General features: G+C 41.6%; 1 protein-coding gene across 6 annotated transcripts in view; it reads right to left on the reverse strand.

The window, feature by feature from the left end:
- tnikb (TRAF2 and NCK interacting kinase b) overlaps positions 1–27,580 on the reverse strand; it is a 56,287-nt gene that overhangs the window by 5,179 nt on the left and 23,528 nt on the right. Inside the window, exons 7-30 of one of the 6 annotated variants that reach the window (XM_053611193.1) lie at positions 27,123–27,253; positions 26,934–26,988; positions 26,728–26,806; positions 24,979–25,154; positions 24,230–24,296; positions 23,780–23,978; positions 22,891–23,007; positions 21,505–21,591; positions 18,577–18,768; positions 17,378–17,707; positions 16,083–16,247; positions 14,655–14,900; positions 14,426–14,535; positions 14,198–14,316; positions 13,199–13,296; positions 9,218–9,399; positions 7,950–8,064; positions 7,445–7,612; positions 6,476–6,554; positions 6,158–6,340; positions 1,079–1,222; positions 637–771; positions 407–507; positions 73–222 (exon numbers count right to left, since the gene is read on the reverse strand). In XM_053611193.1, coding sequence (XP_053467168.1) covers positions 73–222; positions 407–507; positions 637–771; positions 1,079–1,222; positions 6,158–6,340; positions 6,476–6,554; positions 7,445–7,612; positions 7,950–8,064; positions 9,218–9,399; positions 13,199–13,296; positions 14,198–14,316; positions 14,426–14,535; positions 14,655–14,900; positions 16,083–16,247; positions 17,378–17,707; positions 18,577–18,768; positions 21,505–21,591; positions 22,891–23,007; positions 23,780–23,978; positions 24,230–24,296; positions 24,979–25,154; positions 26,728–26,806; positions 26,934–26,988; positions 27,123–27,253 — 3,428 coding nt within the window. Of the gene's footprint in view, positions 1–72; positions 223–406; positions 508–636; positions 772–1,078; positions 1,223–6,157; positions 6,341–6,457; positions 6,555–7,444; positions 7,613–7,949; positions 8,065–9,217; positions 9,400–13,198; positions 13,297–14,197; positions 14,317–14,425; positions 14,536–14,654; positions 14,901–16,082; positions 16,248–17,377; positions 17,708–18,576; positions 18,769–21,504; positions 21,592–22,890; positions 23,008–23,779; positions 23,979–24,229; positions 24,297–24,978; positions 25,155–26,727; positions 26,807–26,933; positions 26,989–27,122; positions 27,254–27,580 lie in introns of all 6 variants that reach the window. The other 5 variants (XM_053611192.1, XM_053611196.1, XM_053611195.1 and 2 more) reach the window with 5 other exon arrangements.

The raw sequence follows: 27,580 nt of genomic DNA on the forward strand, positions 1-27,580 counted from the left end.
GAGGAAGAGGAAGCGTCTTGTCTCAGGCTGAGGAAGAGGAAAAGCTGCTCCGCTCAGCGCTCCGTCACTTACGTGCGATGGGATGTAGATATCATACGGGTTCCCAGAGTCCACATCAATGACATGAAACCCGACGCTGGAGCCGTAGATGACCTTTAACCTCTGACCTTCCTCTACAGTCAGATCCACCAGCTGAGGCTTGTGCTGCAGATCGGTGAAGGACTTCAGAGAGAGAAAGAGAGACATCAGTAACCTGTAAGAGCGTTTTATCCTTCGGGTTTAGGTTCTGCGCATCGCAAACTGAAGAACCCTATAAATATAACTGGCTCGGAAATAATATGATTCATTCGCAATAATCTGATGGTTTAATATACAGTTAAACGTGTCAGCTATGAATCACACTGACCTTGAAAGCCATGAATTTGTGATATGGTTTCGGAGCCCAGGCGTAAATCTCCACCGCATTCTTCAAGGCAATCACCAAGAACTTGATCCTCTCATATTTCACTTTCAAACGCAAAGACACCAGCATGAGTTTAAAACAGAAACAGAAAAAGTGTCAATATAAAAATAAAAATGACTGCGGTGTGAGATTTATATAGAACAAGTGAGAGAATCGTTATGAGCAGAACATACCGACTTTGTAATGAACGCAGCCCTCCAGATCGCCCACGGTGGTCCAGCCTTGCTTCTTCTCCACCTCAGGGTCATTGTGGAGGATCCGGTTCCTCAGCCATGACAGGTAATAAACCCTCAACTTGTTCTTTTTGCCTGGATAAAAAAGAAAAATGGTGTCGGCGTTTTAGTCATCGCCATCTGCTGATGAACTGCAATTAAAAACACTGAAAAATGTTCAATTGTCCTCAACTGCCTTTTAAGGAAAAGGGGCGGAGTTATGCCACTGTTCACACTTGAGGCAGAGTTCATTTATGTGCCAGAAAAATGTCAACAGGTCCGATGGCAATATCACAAATCAGTTTAAGAGAATTACATAATTATTAACATGTATTAAATTGTGTTACAAATAAGTATAAATAAGTAGCAAAATGATCTCCTTCACTCGTCGTCTTTTTCTCACCGGAGATGGTGACGAGAACGTTGAGGCCCTCCAAAACATCCATCTGTTGAAAACGCCGGCGGCTGATGAGGTTGTACACTTTCCCCTGACCGCTGCGGTCTAACAACATCAGTCCATTTTCAGTCCCGACCAACAGGTTCACGCCTGCAGCACACAGAGAACGTCCACGGCCTTATTACACTCACATCCTGAATAAACACTGTGTGTGTGTGTGTGTGTGTGTGTGTGAGATACAGTAAAATACGGAGTGCCGGGGTGGTGTGATGAAGTGGAGATACTGTTAGCACCCTGAAGCTGATTATTTTCCTCCAACGGCAAGTCCCCGAGTGTTTTATTCCTCTTACACCACAGCAACTCACCAACGAGTACGATTTATTATTTATTAAAGAACATGTCACATCAACAACTTATTACATTCTAATGTTCTGAAAAGAGTTCGTTCCTGTTCTCACTTACGTTACAGCAGCTATAAACACTCGTTCCCTCACCATCCCTCTCTCTATTCTCTCTGTATTCCCCCTCTTTATTCTCTCTTTTAAATTTAATAAGGCAAAAACATAAAATCGCAGTGTCCTGTTACCGAGAAACCGCCAAGAAGTGTAAACTTGTCTGTCCTGAAGATGTCGGAAGACTTAAAGTTAAAGCTTTACCTCTGACTGATACACAGCACTGACACTGGAGACTCCTTCCACAGATAAGGAGTAGGGCTGCACAATTAATCGATTATTACGATTAATTTTAATTACCATTTTGACTGCCCACAATTAAATGAACACGATCGACTTCGATATTAACGTTTAAAGTTCATCCTCCACTCATAGAACACTCTGCTGTTTTCTCCACTCAGATCAAGCACTTCCTAACTACAGCCAATCACATAGCGCGGCGCAGGGATGACATCATTTTGTAGTACCAAAAGCCCGAAACGGAGTTAGGATTTTTAGCCCTCTAGCGGCTAGCTTCGCTTCGAGCTCCAGCGCTTGTGCGAGGGGAAATCATGACACTAGCATGATGCTAAATGGCACTACAGAGGTTGTCGAGGACATTAAACGTCATCATGCAGAACTGGAAAAAACTTTGCAGATAAACTCAGGGCTCTACACTGCGACCATTTCACTCGCATTTGTCTTTAATTTATTTATTCATTTTCATATGAATCATTTACATGTGATTCATATTCAAGTAATTAATTTACATGTGATTCATTTTCATTTGATTCATATTCAAGTGATTAATTTCCACATGATTCATTTACTAATTTGCTTCTCTTTAAATCCAGTTTTAGACTGTGATATTACAAAGGTCTTTCCAGATTATTACTTGCTACACTGTATGAGATAACCCTGGTAAGACTGCCTGAATTCTATAATATAATTTGTTCACCATGTTAGGTTTAAATCCTCTAAAAACAGATTAGCAATTAAATAACATTACTCTGTTCCAATTCACATCCTTCAAAGCATTGGCATGTTCTGCTCACTCTCACAACCCACCAAACTCCCACACCCAAAGTCTCCATAAAACAAATGAGACAGCAGTGTATCCTACAAAAACCGAACGTTGTCCACAATGTGAAAACAACTCGGAGAGTAAGCTGAACTAACCAAAAAATTTACCAAGACAAAAAGTTCCAGTAAGAGAAAAAGCCTCTACTGACTTCAAGTCTGATAAACAGTCTGCGCACAATAACAAATATAATGTCCTTAACTTTTAAAGACTTGTAACAAATAATATAACAGTGTAGCACGTAAAGCCCAGGAGATAACACTAATAAAATTAAATAAACAGAAACTCTAACCCAGTCAGAGCCTCAAAACAGAGAAGCACTTAATACAGAAGTAAATTTTAAGAGGAGTGAGCCCACAAAATCTAGGTGGTGTAATGCAACGACAATATCTTCAATAAAAATCCGAATTCTGTAGAGCTTGAAGGCCGAGTGCAAAAAATAAAAATAAAAGAAGAGCGAAAAAGCCGCCGCTGTGTAGGTGATGCAGTTCACCCCGATATCAAGAGTTTAACATAGTCTCCTGCTTCCTCCGCTGAAAAAACTCCTTCTGGACACCGTTATATGTAATGCGAAGCCGAGCTGGGTGAAGTATTCCATAGCGATCGCTCTCAATACCACGAAGTTGACGCCGAACCTCGTTAAACACGGGCCGGGCCCAGGCTATCTTGGCTGTGTAGTCAGGGAAAATGGAGATGGTCAAATCCCATGCTTTAATCCGCTGGAGCTAAAATATCAACACTGTCACTGTGATAGTGGAATCTGCACACAATAGCTCATGGTCGTTCACCAGGCTTGGGCTTCGGCTGAAGGGGCCGGTGGGATCGGTCCAAAACCGGCTCCTTCTCCAGACCAAACGCCTCTTTTAACAAGGCCGCTACAGCAGCAGTTGTATATGTGTCAGTGCCCTCTGGAACTCCTACTATCCTAACGTTATTGCGCTGTGACCTCGACTCCAAATCCTCACATTTATTCTCTAATTGAGTCACGGTCGCAGTAGAGACTCGATAGTAGTCTTCATATGAGCTATGTCATCGGTGCAACCGGAGAGTGCGTGCTCCATTTCCCCAACAATACCTTTCAGTGTTGATATGGTAGCCTCGGTAGCAACTTTATCACTAGCCAGCTGTGTTTTCACGGCCTGCAGGTCAAGCTGGATAGTAAACAGTGCTTCCCCGAGAGTCTTCTGGAGCTCCTGGAGCTCCTTTTAAAAAATATCGGCGATGTCCTTCCTCAGTAAAGCCAGCAACTCAAGCCTGAGTGCGGCGAAGTCAGGGTCACCGCTTGGCAACGCGGATTCAGGGGGAGAAGGGGACTCGCTAACGGCGCGCACACTTAGCCTCAGTCGTGTCTGAATGCTACCACGGGTTTTCATGTTCTTTCCAGACATTTTAACGTACCACAAAGTTAAAAGTGCAAACAAGGAAACGGAATAGAATAAGTCAAAATATATTGTATGACCGAAAAGCGCAAATTCTTCACTCGCATTTGTGACTGAAAAGTATTTTGTGTGATTGTGAATAAATATTTATTCGCACCGGTGCGAGTGAACTGTTCGGAGGTGTAGAATACAATCAGAATAAAAACTACAGAAAGTCCAAAATGCATCTACAGATACTTTCACACTCCTCAGTCAACCAAACAAGTGTGGAAATACTGCAGAGAAGCGAGTAACTCTACGTCATCGGTTTCTCTCAACTCTCCGAACTCACAACCATCCATCTATCTTCTACCGCTTACTCCTTCTTCACGGGGAACCTGGAGCCTATCTCAGGAAGCATCGGGCACAAGGCGGGGTACACCCTGGACAGGGTGCCAATCCATCGCAACAATCACATACACACATTACATTACGGACACTTTAGACACGACAATCAGCCTACGATGCGTGTCTTTGGACTGGGGGAGGAAACCGGAGTACCCAGGGAAAACCAGGGGAAACCCCTGCAGCACGGGGAGAACTCTGCACACACATGGCCCCAGCGGGACTCGAACCCCAGACCCTGGAGGTGTGAGGCGAACGTGCGAACTTGCTAACCACTAAGCCACCGTGCGCCCGAACTTTCACCTGCTCGTGTAGAGACAGCGGCTTCACGCGGAGTAAATTAAAGATAATTATAATGATAAATGCTACAAGGTGGGTTTAATTCAAACTTCTTTATTAAATAATCAAGAGTACGAACTGTTCAGTCTGTACACACACAGTACACTGCCGCTCTCCTTCACTAACTCTAATTCACTTCATTTAATCTCACGGTTGCCAGATATCACTAGAAGAGTCAACATCAGTTTCCATGTTTTGATTTATCCCCCCAAAACACACTATTATCAGCAGACATGGACACTGTACTGGGGAACCCATCTAAAACTGATAAACAAACAAAAATAAAACTAATAAACTGTAAAGACAGAAAATGTGCTTAGTTATAAATAAATTATTTAATATAAAAAATAAATATTATAATATCTACATAAAATATAAATAAAATGAGAAATGAAATAATGTTTAATTACTTTAGGTTGCATTTAATATCAATCTGACATTAAGCTTAGTTTGCTATTTCCTCAGAAAGCTATTAGCCTTTTTCCTAATATGGATCATTTTTGTGTTAGCCTACTTTTAATTAGTAGTTTTTTTCTCTATTGTTTTTAAGATATTTTAAAATAAATATTTTATGCTTGTTTATTTATCAATTAACCAACAGTATTTCTCATTGCTATTATTTTAACTCCATTAACAGTGACCACGAGCAGAGAGCTTACATTTAACTGTTTATGATAGACCTCCTGATTAAAGCTTAAATAAAAAAAGATTGTTATCTGGATCGTATCGGCTGTAATAATCCTGACCGGAGCATCAGTAATGAACACCATTAAAACTAAAGCGCTTTGCATCTGATGGGTAAATTAACTCACCCAATCACATCCTATATGAGATTATTCAGATATCTACACAATATACACAGAGCAATTTGAGGACTTACTCCAGCCCAGAACCATGACAGTGGAAAATGTCTAATAGTGTAGCTTTAAATATATTTAAGAGGAGCAGACACTGAACATTGATGTTTATTGTGTATGTTTACAAAGTAAACAGGTTAACGGTTGTTTTTTGCATACAGTCTGTAAAATTAACTGAAAATATTAAATGTAGTTTATCAGAAGTGAATTAATTTGTCATGGCTCACACTATGTTCCTAAATTCTGTCATAATTGACCAGCTCAAGTTTTTTCATGCCTACTTGTGTGTTATATTGTGGCATGAGAAAACTTAATAAATGTGAAAGTGCAATAAAAATATGTTGTCACTAAAATCAATTAATAATCGTGATAAATAATCGAGATCACAATATTTATCAAAATAATCGAGATTATCATTTTGGCCATAATCATGCAGCCCTAATAAGGAGTTAAATAAACTTCTCCTTACAGAAAACTTTAGTCTGTTTATGTGAGTTTCGGGTATGAAATGGTTTGTAATTTAAATCAGGATTTCATTCTGAGATATTTTTGTCAGATTTAAGCAGGGATTATTTTATACCATGCTGAGTGGAGACGTTGATGTTGTAACTCACCCCACAGAGCAGCACACAGGATCTCAGAGTTAAAGCGTTTTTTGTATTTGCGGATCTCGGGTGTGTCACTGTGCGGCCGGATGTTGGTGGGGTTGACGTTGACGACGGAGATCTTCCGAGCCTCATTGAGCCGAGCTTGTTCCTGTTCCTGCTCGTGCCTCAGCAGCTCGTCAACTGAAAGCGCTACAGCCAAGAAAATCACAGTTTAGTGAATAATATAACTCCGCTGAAGTGTGTAATTCAGATTTATCATTCTGTATTGATTCATTACAGATCTCTTTAAAGCACAGGGACAAAAACCTGCTGCTGAGTTCTCACTGTTTTCTTCAGTAGGTGAAGTCTGGTACACTCGCGGATCCACGAACGGGGTGAAGGAGGCTTTCGAGCCGCTCCCGTACTGTCGACAGCAGAGCGGCGTAAAAAATACACACCTGTTATTCCAGGTAAAAGTCCTGACAAAGCAACACGGCTGTATACAGTGAGCATGGTAACACTTCCTATTGATCCTGTGTTAATAACACGTTATAAACACATAGGTATGTATATAGCATCCATAGCACCTTATTATGGCAGGAAAAAGCTGTATAACTTCTCATGAGGAGTTATGGTTACATAACTCGTGCATTACAGCATTCGTGTATGTTAATGTTCTAATGAGTAGATGTTATAATTCATTACGAAGTCCTATACTAATGCGCAATAAAGAAAGTCTTGTGCATGTAGGTATAAATACCTATAAACAACAAAGGCTTATGTTAGACATTATAAGGTATTATGGATGTTGTGTTTATAATGCATTTTTCAGGATGTATAGTATGCGTTATCGTAAGTGTTAATTAAACATGCACATAATGAAAAGTGAAGTTTTTAGCACAGAATAAAGGTTAGTAAGCACTTAGCGATGGTTAATAAAGTGAGAAGTGTGTTATATTAATGGCTAACGGCCAGTAACTCATGGTTCATGCATTTATAGATGACCCGGGTGGTGGTGGGGGGGGGGGGGGCGTTAATGAATGAGTGATTAAAATAATTCTGAAAGGAAACCTGCTAACCAAGGACAAGCCAAGAACGGGACGAGAAAAAGGGCGTGAGTCTGAAACCGGTCGAGAGTGGGGCGTCCCTACGTCTACAGCCAGAAAAAACAGCCATGTGTAGAAATATGCGGTTCAATTTGGACTAGACCGGATGGTGATGGTTAGCGAGGAAAAGGTCAGGGTCGGGGTAGAGTTAGAGGTCAAAGGTCAAAAGGCGGGGTGGCTCGGACTGACAGGCTGCACTGTCACCTACTTCAGCCACAGAGTCCAGGTCCTGCCCAAGCAGACTGGAGTGGCGCCCTGGGCCTTCGCTGGGCGTGGCCAAGGGGGAGTGGCTTTGCTGCACTAGATCAGGAAGATTGGCGTTACCAGGGAAACCGTTGCTCTCGGCATGACCCGAGCGCTTTCTTTGCCCAAACATCTGCAGGAGAGGAAGAGAGAAAGAGGTGCTATTGCTGCCCCTGACACCTGCCATGTTACCCCCACAGCGCCACCTGCTGTTAGAGTCTGAGATATGCAGCAACCTGAGCGGCCAATCAGCACGGAGATTCCAATAAAGTAACAATGCTGAAAAAAAGCTGAATGAAACACCAAATAAACCAAGATAAAGAAAAATCAAATGAATGAAACAGTAACACACGAAACTAATGAACGTAGGAGGAACTGCCTGGAGTTCATACAGATTTATGATGATGATGATGATGATGATGATGACAGAAGGTCAGGTGATATGACTGAGAAGATGCCGGTGTTCTCACCTCTCTCATCATCAGGGTGCTGTCTTTAGAGTTGTTGCCGTAAGACTCGTCGTGGGAATCCTCCGTACCCACCAGTGCTCCGAACGGCTCATTCCCACCCTGACCAGCAGACGGCCTGCAAGCAGGATGAAAAGCTAACAAACACCATCTTTAATACCGTTCAGACAGGGGCTTTTCAGCACAGCAGAAGTGTTTAGACACCAGTTAAATTTAAACTGATTATCGACCAAGTGTTTTCACTTCAATCAGAATCGGTACGTTTATCAAAACTGAAATCTTATTACCAGCACTTCTCTCTCTTTCTTCTGGTATCTTCTCGCTGTCTTTTATGGAAAACAAGATCAAAGCTTGCTTCGTGGAGACTCACTAATCTGAACCTCGACTGAACGTCTTCAAAACGTATAATCGTTGATGAGTTACTGTGATGTTTAGAGGTCGAGCATTAGTGGGTTTTACCGATGCAGTACCTGCCGATAACCGAATAATCGACCGATCGTTCTTAAAATTGTTAAATATTATAAAATTAAACAGTACTGACTATACCATGAAAATGTACAATACTTTTTAAAATGAAATAAATACATAAATATTAAAATAAATATAAATTATTAATAAATATTAAAGTAAATAAAAGATATGCATCCAAACTGAACCAAAAAGTAACGCTCCAAATAACAAATAAAAATAGAGACGTCCTAAATGAATAAAAAAACACTTCAAATAACACGACAAAATTTGTCACCTCTAGAGGCCGCTCTCGTGCTGTATAATGATTGGACCCTTCTCAGCCGCTCCCGCACGGTACGCAACCGGAAAACACTATCGCTGTGGATTTTTGATGATAACCGATAGTTCCAGCAATCAGGTATCGGTGACGATTAATCTGCAAAGCCTATCAATCGGTCGACCTCTAGTGATTTTAAATTCAAAAACAAATCCAAAAATTAAGATGAATAAGACTAGCTGTTCAAAAGTAATGGCACTGTATAAAAGGATGCGGAATTATTGTGTGTCTAGTGTAGCTGTTGCTACCATAGCTCTCTGAGACGGTTGCCTCTTATGGAGTCTTGTGGGCGTGGCTAAATGTAAATGAGCTGTGTTACAAATGCTCTTGGTTATTAATTTACCAACATCAACATATGCACATGAGTACCAAGAAAATCAGCAAGTCTTCTGTAAATCCGGTGTGAATATTGAGTTTGTTTGGTCACTAAAATATTTACACTAGACTGATAAATGAAGCCTGAATAAAAGAGAAAGCTCCTCACATGATGCGAGGGATGTCACTGACTGGCACGGTTCCATCGTGAGCTCCACCCTCTCCCTCCTCCTCTTCGCTGCTTTCTGACTCCTCACTGGATGATGAATAATCGGTCACTTTGACGGGCGGCCGGTTCGTCTCTTCGTTAGAGCGCAGCTCTCGGAGCTCTTTGGCCAGAGCAGTGAGATCCTGAGAGGTCGAAAAAAAAAATATCACACATGATTAGCGACAGATAAAGTCTGATTTCAGCCCTTTATCAATCCGGCTTAATAAAGACCTGATGTACCAAAAGGTTTGAAATCATGTGTATAAGAAGCAGGGAATTGTGCTAAACTTAATAACGAAACAATCATTGATGCTAAACTCAATCAAGTCCACAATAAGCAAGGAAAAATCCGCATGGACGACACGAAGAACAGGACCGTGAGGGCGAGAGACCCCTCAGAGCCACACGTCACATGCAGCAGTGTTTGGTCAGGGGTCAGGGGTCAGGAGTCAAACCGGCCTGCATATCTTACCAGTTCCTCCTGATGGTGAGGATAAGGACAGCCATGCAGAGAGAAAACTCATTTCAGACACCATAATAACATCGAGACAAAAATATCTCAACAATACACCAAGTACAAACAGGAAGTGAGACCATGTACAGTTTTGTCAATTCAGAACATTTACACATAACTGTACATTAAAGTCTGATTATGCAAATATGAGATTTTGCGCATCAATGATTAAAATTTGTCCCCATGAATTAAAACTCTTTCAGGAGAAATCAGTTCGACATTGCTGATAACAGACACTGAAGACGCACTGAACGGCGCTGGAGAACGCTGTAAATGACAGGAGCGCATGTGTTTATCTGCATTGTTTAGGAACACTGTGTTTATTTATTTCAGTGCTAAGAACACAGCGTCTCTGAGTGTGTGCTGAAGGAGGTTAAAGGAACAAACTCGTCCTTGCTTTGCCCGGAGATCAGGGTTGCTATGGCAACAGTTCAAACCCGGAGACACAGTGAGAGGGATTTACTGAAAGCGTGAACGACTGTAAATTAGAGAGACGCTGAAATGGGCAGCTAATGAAGGTGAGGGAGACAGTGCTGAGACAAGGACGAGGACGAAGATGAGGATGAGGAGGAGAAGAGCAGCAATTCTGTGTATAACCAACTGAGCAGAAAGAAACATGAAGACGGAGGACTGATGAAGGAGTGATGGAGGGAACGAGCAGAACCGGCTTTATGCTTCAATAGACATTTGTAGTTTGGCAGAACAGTGGGAGGAGCTTGGCTATATTGCAGGCTGTTTATTAAACAAAGAGGGCGGGGCAGTAAACAGGAAGTAGTGCCTTTTTACACCCTTGGAGTTTTTTAATGTTTCATTACTGTTTAATCACTATTATTACCACAGACCAAACCAAACAATGCAGAATAGTAATTAAATTATGAAATCTGTGTGGAACTTATGAACTGTTTTATTAAAGGCATAAGGACTCAAAGAGTAAAGTTAACCCTATATATTAACACTAACGTGCCAGAGTCATTAAGATTACACTCTTTACCATTTAATTTGATCGAGAATTAGATCACTTCTCAATTATTTATCCATTTCCTTACATGGTTAGATTTTCACATTACTGTTGTTCAATTAAACACGTAGAACTCAACACGTGGACAGTGACAACGCTGCCATCAACACGTCTAATCTTCCTTATTACTAATGTGGACCTGAAATTCCCTTAAAATACCCTTCAAACAGGAAGGAAGCTAGGTTCTGAAATGTGACCTTGCTGTGACCTTGAACATTTTTGGATCAATTCCAAAATCTAATCAGTTCATCTGCTGGTTACAGTGATCACTCCATATAAATCCGACAAATATTCGACCACTTGATCTTCAGACATCACACTAACGAGCATCTCAGACAGAAAAAAATTATTTTCTTTACCTTTTTATTTACAGCCTTCTGTGGTTTATGATGATATTAACACACAGTGAAGTTCTTGATGATGTTCACTATAACATTATACACTCTTAAGTAGAGGTTGAGGATTTTCCCCGATACTGATTACTAAGTTGGGCGATACCTGCCTGCCAATAACTGATTAATCAACCGATAGTTTTTAAAATTTATACTGAATGAAAACATAACACTCAAAGTCAAATATTGCTGAACTTTTAATTACAATATTAAACAGTACTGACTGTATCATGAAAATGTCCTGTACTTGTTTAAATGAAAAAATATGAATATATATTAAAGTAAATAAAAGATATGCATCCAAACTGAACCAAAACGTAACACTCCAAATAACAAATAAAAAAAAAGGAGACATGCAAAATGAATCAAAAAACACTTCTAATAACACAACAAAATCTGTCCGTGATGGTTTTTATTTGGCCTCTAGAGGCCGCTCTCATACTGTATGATGACAGCGGACCCTTATCATCCGCTCCGTAACGTACGCAACCGAGAAACACTATCGCTGTGTCCGATATCCGATAACCACAAAAACCCTTCACTTGGCCGACCTCTACTCTTAAGTGTTCTAATACATGTTTTTAAAATATGAAATGTTTTACATAATTAACATTTAAGTAGAATTGTAAAGGACTTTGACAGGCGGACATGTAAATGAAGAAAAATGAGGAAAAGGAGAGTTGTGAAGCATGTAAGAATGGAATAAGTGAGTAGTTGAAAATTAAACTCCTTTAAGTGCATGATTAATGCAGCGTGTGTTATTAAGTGTTGATTTTTATTAAAATATATGAACAGAAATTATTTATTATTTATCTATCTAAGAGCCGAAGAGTTGATTACAGTCATAATTGTAATAAAGAACTCAACTAGTTTTAAGACAGTCAATACTTATTTATCAAATCTGTCTGTGTTGATCAGTGGGACACTATTTACATTTTTTTTTAATAATTAGTAAAATATTTGAAATATTAGATGTTATCCTGTTTCAGGGAACGATTTCTTTAAAAACGGTCTTTTTCTGACTTACAAAGACTTCAGAAGTGTTCAAGGAGGAGCAGAAACAGATCATAAATAAATCACAGATAGATAGGGAGAGAGAGAGAGGGAGAGAGAGAGGGAGAGAGAGCAAGAGAGAGAGCGGGAGAGGGAGAGAGAGATATGAAAGAGAGAGAGATATGAAGAGAGAGAGAGAGAGGAAGAGAGAGAAAGGGAGAGAGCTATGAAGAGAGAGAGATATATGAAAGAGAGAGAGAGATATGAAGAGAGAGAGAGCGAGAGAAAGAGAGATATGAAGAGAGAGAGAGATGAAGAGAGAGAGAGAGAGAGATGAATAGAGCGAGTGCCACACTAACCTCATCTACGGCTCTCTTATAACTCTGAGGACCAGCGACAGATAGAATGTTGAAGAGCGAGGAGTTGAGAGATGGATTTGAGAAAATGTAAAATGAGAAAGTGGTTATTATCACAATACAGCAGGACACACACACACACACACACACACACACACACACACACACACACATAGAAAAAAAAAAATCACACTACTGATCTGTAAGGTAGCTAGAGACTAGAAGAAAAATATTTAAATTGCCCATGAAATGTTTTGAGAGCTGCAATTTGATTCCAGATGTAAAATGTATTTCCTTTAGAAACAGGAAGTCAGAGAGGAAACGTGTCGTGTCTGATGCTATTTGGATGCAAATCAGACGAGTACCAAATGAGTCATCAAAAAATCTTCCTGGAAATGATCAACTGCAGAATATCTCCTAAACCCATGTTTCTGCATGTTACAGTCTTATCGTGTTCGTGCAGCTCCGTGAGACTCGTACAGAATGCTCTCAGCATGAGGAACCTGCAGGGTTCTGATGAAGATCCGGAACAGAGCATCAGACCGAGAACGATGAGGTTATGAGGATGAGATTCAGTGTTAGAGGAGCTGCAGAGCTTCACGAGGTGGACGTGTGTGTGTGTGTGTGTGTGTGTGTGTGTGTGTGTATGTGTGTGTGTGAGGAACTCACAGCAGGTCGGCTGGGTCTCGTCACCTCCCTGCTCTCCTCCTGGCTTTTGTGTTTATTCTCCTGGGAAACGGTTGGAGAGCTCTCAGGTTTTCCAGATCCTGCAATCAAAAACCAACAAAAGAATCAGCTAACAGAGTGAAGAGCTTCAGTTAGTGTGTGTGTGTGTGTGTGTGTGTGTGTGTGTGTGTGTGTGTGTGTGTGTGGGGTGGGGGGGGGGGTGTTCTAGCATAATAACAGCGAGTGCTGATGATGATCAGAGGGAGGTGTAGATCATTATTAATGTGATTAGAATATTACTACAAATAAATCAGAACATCTGCCGCGGAATTAAAACATTGTCTCGTCATCATTCAAACGCTTTTAAATCTCACCAACCAATCAGCGATCTGTTTCCTCTAACACCACTTCCTCAATGCTTTACTCCTCTTATACCACAGAAATCTACCAACGATTCCAGTTTTTTATTTATTAAAGAACAATATCTTTTATCCATTTATAGTTACATGTAATGCTGCGGAACATCTAATTCACAGAACAAAGTGAAAATATCTTAAATACAGTTAAACTTGTTTACTATTTCCTATTATCAGATTACAATAAGCCAAATATAAGATTACTGAATCATTTTTAGACATTTTTACTGATTTCAAGCTTGAATTTATCTTGCTATTTATTTTACGAATTGAAAATTATCTACCAACTGAATAAATGAAATTAGTAAAAATGTTTAGAAATAGGTTTAATAATCAAGTTTGACTACATTTACTCTGAGATATAATTTTTATGTGCTGAAACGGAACGTTAGCGTCAGCTGAAATGTTCCATCATTCATGTGGAGTACTGAATCAAAGCGCTGATTTGTCAGTACTGAAAACTCTCAGTGTAAGACATGATGATATTTTAAACCGCTTACAGTATTAGAATATGTCTTATATAATTATGGACACGTGACCTCTGAGGTTCTCTGAGGGTTTCTGAGGTTCTCTGAGGGTTTCTCACCTCCCACCCGGTTCCTCTCGCTGGAGCCTCCCTGAGAGCTCGGAGTGCTGGAGCTGGAGGAGCTGCCGCTGCTCGTCCTCGGGAGTCCGGGCTCCATGGAAACCCGCAGGTCTGGGTTGCTGTGAGACGAGCAAGAGGTGATTAGAGGGTTTATCAGAATTAGTGTGTGTGTGAGTGTGTGTGTGCGTGTGTGTGCGTGTGTGTGTGCGCGCGTGTGTGTGTATATACCTGGCTCGGATGAGGTGAGAACCCGGCCTCGGCCCCAAACCTCCAGGTCCGTTCCCAGGTGAGTTCTTTCTAACCAGTGCAGGAGATATAGAGGTCGTCCTCTGAGGAACCTGAAACCAAAGAAGATCTCAGACGTGATTTTAGATATGAAATATCAGCAAATCACAATATCAGCAAAATTCTGATCATCGGCGCTGCGGGAGTAATCAGAGGAAGACAAATCCCAAACCTTGGGTGGAACGTCCTCTTCCTGTCTCAGCCAGGAGCTGCGGTCGAACTTGTCATCTCGGCTCGTGACGCGAGGTGGAGGCATGGGTGTCTCTGAGGTGGGGTCCGAGTTCTGCCGGGGCATCGGGGGCCGGTGGGGCGACAGACTCTCCTGGAAAGCTGAGACACCCTGGGAAGACTGATCATGCAGAGACTGCGAGCCCGTCATCGAGGAACCGTGAGACTTCACCGAGACCAAGTGAGCCATCTGCAGAACCCACGGTTCAACAGTCAACATCAGACATGTGTTAATAATCATTACACCACGTCGCTGCTGAGTTCTGGATCCTGATTGGTCAGAAGGTGTTGATTAATTTTCTATAACAGCAGCACTGACAGTAACGCAGGTTTATATTAATGCGCTCATTTTAATATGTTATGGTTTCTATAGTAACGGCTCGTTCACAGGGACGTGTACAGCAGACACTCTGCTAATAATAAACAGATTTTAAAAAGTTGATACGGTGAAGTTTTCCGTAAGGAGACGTTTATTTTACTGAGTCTCACGTGTCAGCGCTTTCAGAGGTAGGAGCTGCAACTTTAAGTCCAGTAGCATGACAAGATGTGTGTTTTTTCTTATTAACTTCGAGAGAGAGAGAATAGAGAGAAAGAGAAGAAAGAATAGAGAGACAGAATAAAGAGAGAGAGAATAAAGAGAATAAAGAGAGAATAGAGAGAGAGAATAGAGAGAGAGAATAAAGAGAGAATAGAGAGAGAATAAAGAGAAAGAGAATAAAGAGAGAATAGAGAGAGAGAATAAAGAGAAAGAATAAAGTGAGAGAATAGAGAGAGGGAATTAAGAGAGAGAATAGAGAGAGAATAAAGAGAGAATAAAGAGAGAATAGAGAGAGAGAATAAAGAGAAAGAGAATAAAGAGAGAATAGAGAGAGAATAAAGAGATAGAGAGAATAGAGAGAGGGAATAAAGAGAAAGAGAATAAAGAGAGAATAGAGAGAGAATAAAGAGATAGAGAGAATAGAGAGAGGGAATAAAGAGAAAGAGAATAAAGAGAGAGAATAATTTGAGAGAATAGAGAGAGGGAATTAAGAGAGAGAATAGAAAGAGAGAATAAAGAGAGGGAATAAAGAGAGAGAGAATAAAGAGAGAGAATAAAGAGAGGGATGGTGAGGGAACGAGTGTTTATAGCTGCTATAACGTAAGTGACAACAGGAACTAATCTGTTTCACAGATGTTCCAGATGTTTAATGTTGGTAACAGAACATGTCCTAGAAAGAACCTGTTTTTTTGCTTTAACTGACTGCAGGGCTATAGGGTGTAAAGGAGTATTTAAGGTTAAAATTCTTCTTCTAACATTCAGTCATGTGACTTTAACGAGGTGTGAACCATCACGGTGTTTAAATCAGCGAAAGCCGTGAAATATTGACGGTACCTGGGGCTCGACGGAGCGGTGCATGGGCGGGGTCCGAGCCTGCTGGATGCCACCACTGCTGAAGGACTCGGAGCGAGGAGGCAGTGATGGGTCAGAGATTCGATTGGCCACTTTGTGCTGCAGAGCTGGAGAACTCTGTCGGTTTAGTTTGGAACGCTCCTCCACCTGGAGAACAGAACATGTCAGGTACAGTGTGCGAAACCAGCCTCACTCCTGAACTTGCTTTTGTCCCAACTCTGATCCGAACTCATCACATTATAAATGAATTCTCTTTAAAACGCACAGTCAGTGTGTCAGGAGCTCAAGCTGCACAGTATTACATTCCCTCAACACGGTCAAACTAAACGCGCTCATTAGAATGGATGTGGACGAACGAGAGGAATAAATATCTCAATTAAAAGACACACAGCAGCAGATGTGCTGCATATCAGCCTTCATGGACTGAGAATATAATAAGATGTGACTGTGACACAGCAGCTCATTTATTTTTCTAAATCAGTCATCAAAATCTATAAACCCTGATATCAACAGCACAGCCTCATGATCCGTTTTATTTTTTATAATTAGACCTGTTTGAAATGATCGTCTGAGACATGGCTGAGTGAGAGCTTCCTCTGACGCTGGTAATCACGAGTGAGGTTAAAGACCACCGGAACGATCCTGCAGCAGAACCGAGACCATTCCCTTCGTACTGTGCTAAAGGTTATCTTTACACAAACATGAATGTTTCTTGTAATAACGAAGCAAACTCAATAAACTCTTCATAAAAGAGGACAGAGGAGAACAGCCTGTGGGGGGAAACCAAATCTAAAGGAAGATATTAAAAAGAGAGAAAAGAGAAAAACTTTCATACTGAGCATTTTTTAGTCCCATCCCAAGAGAAGAGGGTTTTGTGTAGAGTTATGAGCCATAATTAATCCTTATTATGTCAAGCAATTGATTTCAATTGGCTTCTCATGACTCAACACAACCAAATCCCCAACCTTCACCAGACGCTGTCCCTCTGGAGGAGTAAAACAGTTCAGAGAATTAGTGAGATTTTGTAGAGGACGAAGCTGGAGAGAAAAGACAAAAGAGCTTGCAGTCACCAAAATCCCACCAAATCCCACTTTGATGGAGTTTGGGAGTAAAGAAGGAAATGAGACTTTCCCCAAAGAGTTCATCCAAAAACCCAAAGACATCAGAGAGGAGTTTGGAGAAAGTGCCAGAAGTTTATTCCCCGCAGCCAGTGCCGTAAAAATGGCATGATCTGCCCAGCACCAGTCATGGCTGGTTTTTGGCATTTGTCTCTCTACCTCACTCTCCCATGCGCCGGATCGTCCGGGGCTCCGCCCACGGTTGTCCTGGCCCTGCCCCGGAAACAGCTGGCTGATCTGAGCCAGATCTGGCTCACAGGACACCCGGATCCTGGGAACGTTGGCGTTGCTGCCCAGCTGCCGGAGCTGAAGCTCAGCCCTCTCTCTCTGGGCGTGGGAGGGGACGGCGGCTGGGTAGGATGGGGGGCGGGCGGGGAGTTGGCTGGAGGCTTGGTCAGGGAGTAGGAGGAGGTGCGAAAGCTGCGCCTCCTCATGGTGCTGGTTCTTTGTAGGCAGACGAGGGGACTGACTATGGGCTCGTCTCATGACCTGGATAAAAATGATTATTGTAAACGTGATACTGATGTGAAGAGAAATTTTTTTTGGGGAGATTTTTGGAGAATTTTGGAAAATCATTTTCCAGGAAACTGTTGCTCATTGAAGCTCATCCATAACATTAATGTCAAGAACATATAACCTCTAATGACCCCTAATGATTCCTAGTGACCTTTAATAACCTCTAATGTCCTCTTACTTACAGACACCTAATCACTCCTGAAATATCTTACATAACATACACACTCTTACTTACTGTACACAATTATTTAAGAACCTTTTGACCCCAAGACCATTAAGATGATCTGAATTCACCAGCCAGTGCAGTTTGGCTTTCTTTTATTTAATGTAGCGTTTTACTAATCGTGTCAATTTCCGCCCCCATTCTCCAGATGAACTCCTCCTACTTTTACAGGTATGTTATATGATGGAAAAGCGGGCACATGGACTCACCTTTAGTAGAAAAATGTGTCTCACTGCGAAACAGATTTTGTCTCAGGATTTTTATTTGTAAAATAAATTAATCTATTAATTTATTCTGCGTGACCTGATTTTTACAATTTAAATGCGTATATGTTAGAGCACCTGAAGAAACATTTCACTAAAGTTCAGAGATTTTTGCATTTTTTATGACCTCACTAATATTTTCCAGCACATTTGACCCATGTGCATATTTTCAGGACATTTCAGGCTTTTCCAGGTTTTTCTGTTTTTTCAGGATGTGTGAGAACCCTGATAATGAACAAGACCTCGAAGGAGAAAGAATGTTTAGAAATAAACCAGATTTTTGTCACCGTTGTGTTCTGTGATGTGACACCAATCTCCAGCAGGTTCCTTGGTGTTTTAACTCAGAAAGTTCGTACCTCTTTGGCCCAGGCGGGTTTGTCGCTGGAGTTGCCCGAGTCCTTGTAGTGATAGAGCTGCTTCTTCTCGGCAGGTCGAGGGTCCTGCTGCTGCTGCTGTTGGAGGGAAACCAGGTAAGCTCTCTCCTGCTGGAGCTGTCTCTGAAGCCTCTCCGCCTGCCTCTGCTCCTCCAGCTGCTTCCGCTTATACTCCTGCAGCGGAACACACATGGGGAAAACACTGAAAATCAGGACCACATCACATTTTTACGAAGCCTTTATGAGATGGATATGGATGTGCTGGATTAAGTGCTATTTTTGATGTGCTGCTGAATAATGAGTGTGGAAGCCATGTTGTTTAATTACATGTTTATGTTGCCGTGATTAATGTGATCATTACTAGGACTAGGACTATTCATGCAGTAATATATTGGTGATACACGAGACTCTTTGAGTTATTTAACACTCACCATCTTCTAATTCATATATCATCATATTAGTCTTTTAATTATTATTTTAAAAAATTCTCTCATCTCTTATGTTACATGATCATCAAAGAAAAATCAAAGAAAAACAATACTATGACCTTCTTCAGTCCACATTTTCTATCCCAGATTTTTTTTTTCGGCTTAAAGACAAGTGCTTATGTGTAAAGCACTAGTGAGAATCTTCTACTCAAGAAAAATCTGTCAGCCTCGGAGGTGTGAACTACACACAGGTGATTTAATCATCTGAATCCACTTAAGCAGCTGCGTAACCCGACTCTGAATACCAGGAACTTTCCCTGCGTTAATACTGATGTCACTTTTGGAAATACGTTACTGACTCTGATTACGTGTGTGTGTGTGTGTGTGTGCTGTTATTCTGAAGTCAAGTTTATAACAATTTAAGCATTTAACTTTTCTAGCTAGTCATTTTATTGTGTACCACCCAACCCACAATGGTGGAATTTTTTCCACTGAATTCTTTCAATCCCTTAATGTTTCCCTTTAAAACAAATGTACACACTGACGAATAACTGAACACAACAAGGTCTCAGAACTTAATTAGCATTTCTCAAACCCGTATTACATTATATTGTGTGAGAACATGCTACTTTGCAGTGTTTTTAAATTGTTTGTTCTTTTCAAAGCCAGAGTAATCTGTGTACTGAATAATCCAAGCTCTATAAACCGAATCAATAGAAATGTTAACACGTACAATCAGAAAATGTGTGTACTGTTAAACACTAAAGCACAAACACTCTGAGAGAAGAAATGGTGTTGTGTGAAGGTGAAAAACAAGAGATAAGACCTCTAAAGAGCACGACCGGGACATTTACAACCCAGACACGTTGCTGAATAATCACAGATGATATCCTGCAGCATTGCTAACAGATCCTGTCACCTTTCTTAAAACAATGCAGTAAATCCCGGGATCTGAGACACATCTCTGGGCCTCACGTGGAATAAAAACCGATAGACGTTTGCTTTTGTTGTTTTGAAATTGTGTGCATTATTTTTTATCTACAGACAACATCTATGGGGAAACAATTTTATACAAAGCCATTAGGTTTGTGAGATAAATCTATTGATAACCAATTATCTAGCAGCTCCAAATCTAATTTCCCACAGCAACGAGGCACAAGCTACAGAGATGCCACTAATCACCTCAGGGCTGTCGAAAATCAATTTGCCTGGTCGATAAAGCTCTGCCTGCACTGCGGAGGGGAACACAGAGTCAGGACGCGTCATGACGTCCGGCCGAAACGGGATTTACGCACCGACACAGCTGCTACAGATGTTTAGTTCACTGATTCATTGAAAAGTTCAGGGTGCTTTCACACACACGGTGTTTAGTGAGTTGAAACAGAACCCTGGTGTGTTCTCCTCCTCAGTGCGGTTCTTTAGTCGGGTGAGAACACAGTGATCACACTCAGGTACGAGAGCGTCTCAACCTGCGTCCACGTGAACTCTAGTAGTGAGAAAATGACTCTGAATCGACTCACCTGCAGGAAGTGAATCAAACATGGCTGTGGGTTGCAGGATTTATTTATTATTTATTCATTTTTAAGGACAGAGCTGTCGTGCTGCAGAAATGCCACATGTTCATATGTGCACATAAGCACTGGATACGACAGAAAAAAAAAAGTTTTAAAGTCATTATTTATATAATTATCTAATCACGTACTTTGTGCCGACTCTGAGTTCTCCGTGCTCGAGTGATTTTCCTGATTTCTACACGCTTTCACTACAGATTCATCGAGGTTTTTCTGTCGATGTATTTCTGACCATTGAAGGAAAGAGTTTTACGAGGACATTTCAGCTCTATATGCATCTTTCTCTCTGATTCAGGCTCAACAAAAGGACTGATAGGTGTTAAAGGTCACGGTTCATACAGAATTGTTCTTTGTGGGCACTTTATAAAAAAATCACAAAGATGTTCTGTGTAAAATGTTAATTCATCACGACAATCACAATTTCATTAAAAGTGCCACAGGAGAAATACTGAGATTTCTACAGCCACACTCTCACACACACACTCACACACAGTCTCATACACACACTCATACACACACTCATACACACACTCTCACACTCATACACACACTCATACACACACTCATACACACACTCATACACACACTCTCACACTCATACACACACTCTCACTCTCACACTCATACACACACTCTCACACTCATACACACACTCTCTCACACACACACACACACACTCACACAATACAAGAAGAGAGTCACACCAATACAGAACATGAACTCTGATTCACATGGACTAATCTGGGAGAACACGTTCTTACGGTTTTCTTTCATTTCCTGTGAGTGCATCAGAATGAATTTGAGAATGTAGCACACGGTCACACACTGGAACGCGAGCTGGAGGGCGTACGCATCACGAGGAAGGAAGTGCAGAGTAGGTGTGGAAGAGAAAGGTCACAGGGTTAGTTTACCAGAAGCAGAGCCTGTTCCTGTAGAAGCTGCTGCTGTAAAATCTCCAACTGCCGCTGTTCCTCCTCCAACTGACGGCGGATATACTCCTAACAGAAGCACACAGAACCCAGTGGAACCCAGCGGAACCCCAACGATAGCAAAAGTCAAGGAGAAGAGACAGAGAGAGGGAAAGAACAGTGAAACAGACAGCTTTCAAGACAGAAAGTTAACACTGTTAGAAAGAATTACAGAGTAAAAAGATCAAATTGCAAGGTTCCAACAGAGAACCTGGAGCGTACAGTGCGGTGTACGTTAAAATAACGTGTTAGTAGATTTGACGTTTGTGCTGGAAGTGTGCTGATGTTCAGAGGAGCGTCATGCAGAGAGGTGTGTAGAGAGAGAAGCGCACTGCATTAGCATAATGAAATAAAGACATCCTGAAGAGCCAAGGTTCTCAGAGCAGGTTCTGTGATGTACACAGGGTTCTCCTCTGTTTCCTTTTCCTTTATCTGTTCATTTTTACTCATTAATAAAGATGATGATCTACATCATGAACAGGGATAATGCAAAGATTTCAGCGTCTTCCGTCTATATTTCTCTGATCAACAGAATATATATATATATATATATATATATATATATATATATATATATATATATATATACCATTTTAATTAATCAAGTTTCATTAATTTTTAAGCATTAAAATGAATAAAAACCTTTAATAGCTATAACAAACAAACAAACAAATGAACGGAATGGAATACCTGGTTTTCATTTAAATATTAATACACGTGGAAGCTCAAGTGAATGAATAAACAAACAAATAAAAAATCAAATAGTTTTAGATCATGTTCAGGATATAAATCTGTTCTGAGGTCAGAAGGGAGTCTGTGAATGGTTTATAAACCCAGCTGTAGTGAAGTTTGAGCGTGACAGGAGGCCGGTTATTTTTTAAGCGCACTGTGTTTCAGTGTTCCGTGGAGCTGGCTCGGATTTATTCTTAAATGTGTTCAAAGTCTTTATTGTGTGAGACAGACAGAATGCACGGAGGCCGACGTGTCGCTGTACACCCACTGTGTGCTATAGTGTGTGTGTGTGTGTGTGTGTGTGTGGTTCTATCAGGATGTACTGAAGGTAAATAAGGCTAATATTAGATAATGATTTCTACTGATAAACAGGAATATCTTTGTGTGTGTGTGTGTGATGTTTCAGCAGTATTGTATGTTTGTTTCTGCTATGTACCTGCCACAACATTTCCCGTGTGTGTGTGTGTAAGAGAGTGTGAATGTGTGAGAGTGTGTGTGTGTGTGTGCGAGTGTGTGCGCGAGTGTGAGTGTGTGAGAGTGTGTGTGTGTGTGTGAGAGACTGTGTGAGTGTGAATGAATGTGTGAGTGTGTGTGTACCTGCTCCCTCTCGGCGTGTCTCCTCTCCTCCTCTCTCCGTAACTGCTCCATCTCCTCGTAGCGTCTCCGCTGCTCTCTCTCCTGCTGTTTGCGCAGCTCTCTCTCCCGACGCTGTTGCTGTGGAGACGATAGGAGAAAAACACTCCTCAGTGTGAGCTGCAGTTCCTCTCTCCATGCCACTAGATGGCGGTGTGAGTGATAAGGGGCGGCTCCCTTTGAGCTTTAAAGGCCCGTGCTGCTTACAAGTCGAGTGCTTCTTGATACTAACATGTACGACTGAAATATCCTTAAAATACACTTCAAACAGTAAGGATGTTACTGAAGAAAAAGTATTTCAGATATTTGACCTTGCTGTGACCTTGACCTTGTTTGGATCAATTCCGAAATCGAATCAGTTCATTTGCTGGTTATAACGATCGTTCTATATCAATCCTACAAACATTCAACGGCTCGTTCTTGAGACATCGCGCTAACGAGGATCTGACAGATGCATGGACACATGATGCCACACCACTTGGTGACGGAGATGTTTCTCCACATGTGCGTCAGATGTTTATTTGCCTACATTTCTGTTAGTTATTTGACTAAAGCAGGTGTGTGTTATGGTGCAATGATGCTACGGTTTCTGTCATTTTCCTGTGCTGTTTTTATGAAGCATCAGCACTAGCGCATGATGTGTGTGTGTGTGTGTGTGTGTGTCCCAGACATGTTTTTTTTCCAGTAACAGCTGATGAGCGACGCTTCATTCATACTATGTGTTTTTTTTTCCAAGCAGCTTTATTTTTTACCCCTGAGGCTGCACAGATCCACTGCAGAATTTCTCTCTCTCTACCCCCCTGTTCCACCGATTCCGCTCTCTCACTCCAATATTCACTGTTTGTCTTCGTACCTCCTCCAGCCTCCTCCTCTGCTCCTTCTGCTCCTCGATGCGCTTCTGTCTCTCGGCCAGTAGTTGGCGTTTGTGCTCATCGTTCTGCTGCTGTTCCAGCTGTTGTCGGCGAAGGGCCTCGGAGCGCTCCTTATTGGCCAGCTGCAGACGCAGGAAGTCCCGCCTCAGAGTGGACTCACCCGGGATGTTGATAATGGAGCTGTGGACAGGTGCAAGAGTCACAACGTTCTCGACATTTACACCACACACCTGTACAGCTGTTCTACTGACATGGAAATAACGTTTATAGAATGCGTTCCACATTTCCTCAGGTTTAAGAGACAAACCAAAGACCCCGCCCCCTGAACCCCAAACAAACAGCATTTTGCAGCCGGAGAACCGATCTCGTGTCAGAACAACCATTCTCTAATCTGTAAATATTGGCACCTCTGAGCAGGGTTTATTCTCTACCTGGGTTCTCCGATGTCCCGTTCCTCCTCCTCCTCCTCGCTGCCGCTGTACTCATACTCCGTCTCATCTGTAAAACACAGAGACACCGAACGTGATGCAGAGATACGCCACGCCTTCACACAGAAAACTAATCCCGTCCAAATAGGGCTTTAGACACATTGATCGAATTTGAACATTTACTCAGTGTAGTGAAATCAGAAGCTTGGATTTGGTGTTGTGATCAGAATTTTAACCAAATCTCCATTAGAAGGATCTGATATAAAGAATCAACGCAAACCTGCCAGCCAATCAGAAATAAGTATCCTCTGTGACCGTTATAGCAGAGTGCTGTATAGATGGCATTTTGAAATACTGTACATAACTAAACATAACTAAACATCAGACAAACATCAGTTACACTGCAAATATACAGGAATAAATAAATACAAAATAGAATTATAATAAAAATCAATCCTAACAAAAAAATACAATCACGTCTCTTTATATGTAAACATTTTCATTAAATAAAAAAACAAAGCTTTTCCAAATCCATTCGTTACAGGATCTTATCAAATTCCTTTATTCCTCTGATATCCGATCCACCTTTTTCTCGCTGGTATCCATCTGATACTCATCCCGGGTTTCGAATCGGTTCCATCTCTAGCAGTAATATTATATTATTATTTATGACTATTTAATATGATTTGATTTGACTGCATAATTCTGGAGCAGTGAATATTCTGGAGTGCTGTGTGTGTTCAGGTCCTCACCCCGCTCTCCTCTCTTCTTCTTGGTGCGGTCGATGTGGTCTTTGAGCTGGATGCGGACCTGTCGCTCATTAGGCAGGTCTCGGATGAAGGGATGTTTAAGCAGCTGCTCGGTGCTGGGCCTCTGCGTGTGGTTCTTCACCAGGCAGCTGTCGATAAACGACTGGAACTTCTTGGTCCTGCAGAGAGACAAGAGAAAGGAAGCAGCGTGTTGTTCAGATTCCCTTCATCTATAAACCTCCTGAAGTGTTTCATGAGCGCTTTGATTTATTTTATTCTATCACCACACGGCCGGATAAATCAAGAGCGACTAACAAAAGCAGTGGATCAGAACTTCCTCCAGGAGAAACGTCACAGCTCTGATTGATTCTCGGAGTTAAAGACGCTCAGAAGCGTGATGAAAGACGAACCTGCTGTCCTGCACACAAGGACGAATTACGGACAGCATGAGAGCGAGCGTGTCTTTGGGGGATTTCTACAGGTGGCGCCTGTTTGTAATCCTGTCAATCATCTGATGTCTAAAAATATCACACTGGAGAGCGTTCTTAAGAAGAAACATGAGTTTATAGCAGAAACTTTTTATTTCCATCAATTTCTGTTTTATTTCTGTTATTCCTCCATTATTTCTGACAACGGTTCTGTCTCTGTTCCTGAAGCTCATCCTGTTCACACAGAACACGAACCTTCTCTCCACTTACTCTGCATTTACACATTTTATATTATTTATTTGTTTTTAATTTATTTGTTTATTTATGCACCTAGGTTTAAAATTGTCTTTTTATCACCACACAGATCACTCATCTGTCACAAATTTCATCTGTCTCCTGACTGACAGGTACATAGGCCACACCGCCTTTACTGAGACTGACAGGTACAGAGGCCACGCCTCCTTCACTGGGACTGACACAGAAAAGCCACTTCTTCTTGAAAGAGGCGTGGCCACTGTATGTCAGTCTCAGTAAAGGGGGTGTGGCCTATGTACATGTCAATCTTAGTAAAGGGGGTGTGGCCACTGTACCTGTCAGCAGTAAAGGGGGTGTAGTCTATGTACCTGTCAGTCTCAGTTAAGGAGGCGTGACTTATGTGTGTCAGTGTTAACCTTCTCTCCACTTACTCTGCATTTTATATTATTTATTTGTTTTTAATTTATTTATGTTTATTTATGCACCTAGGTTTAAAATTGTCTTTTTGTCACCACACAGATCACTCATCTGTCACAATTTTCATCTCTCTCCTCCTCTGGGATTAATAGCATTCTTCTTGAATGAGTTGTGGCCACTGTTTGTCAGTCTCAGTAAAGGGGATGTGTCCTATGTACATGACAATCTTAGTAAAGGGGGTGTGGCCACTGTATGTCAGTCTCAGTAAAGTGGGTGTGGCCTCTTCACCTGTCAGTCTCAGTAAAGTGGGTGTGGCCTCTTCACCTGTCAGTCTCAGTAAAGTGGGTGTGGCCTCTGCACCTGCCAGTCTAAGAAAAGGGGGTGTGGCCTCTATACCTGTCAGCCTTAGTAAAGGAGGTGTGGCCTCCACACCTGTCAGTCTCAGTAAAGGGGGTGTGGTCTATGTACCTGTCAGTCTCAGTTAAGGAAGCGTGACTTGTGTGTGTTTGTGTTAGAGAAGGGGGTGTGGCTTCCCACTAATTCCCACTATGTTGTTGTGGTGTGAGAACTTCTCTGTTAGAACCCAAAGCGGGTTTTTAGAAGAGGAGAACAGGATGAAGAGCGGTTTAATATCACAAGCCTTGACACTCACCACTTCTTTGACTTGAGTCGAGGAGCCGGATTTCTGGGAATGAGAAAGAGTGCTCGCATGGGGTGCATATCACACAGAGCTAAAAAGAGAGAGAGAGAGAGAGAGAGAGAGAGAGAGAGAGAGAGAGAGAGGGGAATGAATAGAAAGTAATCAGTAACTGCTTTAGTACATTTTTATCATATACAGGAGACATGTTGTGGACTTACGCGGCGCTCCTTCTGCCATCTCAATAGCTGTAATTCCTAAAGACCACAAATCACTCTGAAACAGAAAGGGAATTTTATTAAACACACACACACACACGCATGCACACACGCATGCACACACGCACACACACAGTCCAGTTTTTAGAGTGTATGATGATGTAATTAAACAAACTCGGTCTGTTAAAATACCTTGAAGTCGTACGTGGCATCTGGATTCTCGTCACAGGCGATGACCTCTGGAGCCATCCAATAGGGCGTGCCGATAAACGTGTTCCTCCTGCCCACGGTGCGGTCCAACTGTGCACTCACACCAAAATCCACTGGCGAGAGATCACACACACACACACACACACACACACACAGTCAGACCTCAGTGCTTGGCTGTAATATTTCAGTATACAGTAACAAGGTGAGAGTCTCTGATGGAGTGCACAAGACCATCTGCCTCAGCATCGCTCTCTCTCCTGGTCGCTGCGGGCACCGTTGTCACGGCAACCCAGCAGGAAAGCAAACGATGTTTCACCAGGTCCAAAACCTCGCACGGAGGAACAAACATATCTGTTTCTACTAATTAGTTCAAACCATATCATTATTATTATTACTAATAAATATATAAAAAGATAGAGTAAAAGTATGTGCACCCTGAC

The sequence above is a fragment of the Ictalurus furcatus genome, chromosome 23 (assembly GCF_023375685.1).
Source record: "Ictalurus furcatus strain D&B chromosome 23, Billie_1.0, whole genome shotgun sequence".
NCBI classification, from domain to species: Eukaryota; Metazoa; Chordata; class Actinopteri; order Siluriformes; family Ictaluridae; genus Ictalurus; species Ictalurus furcatus.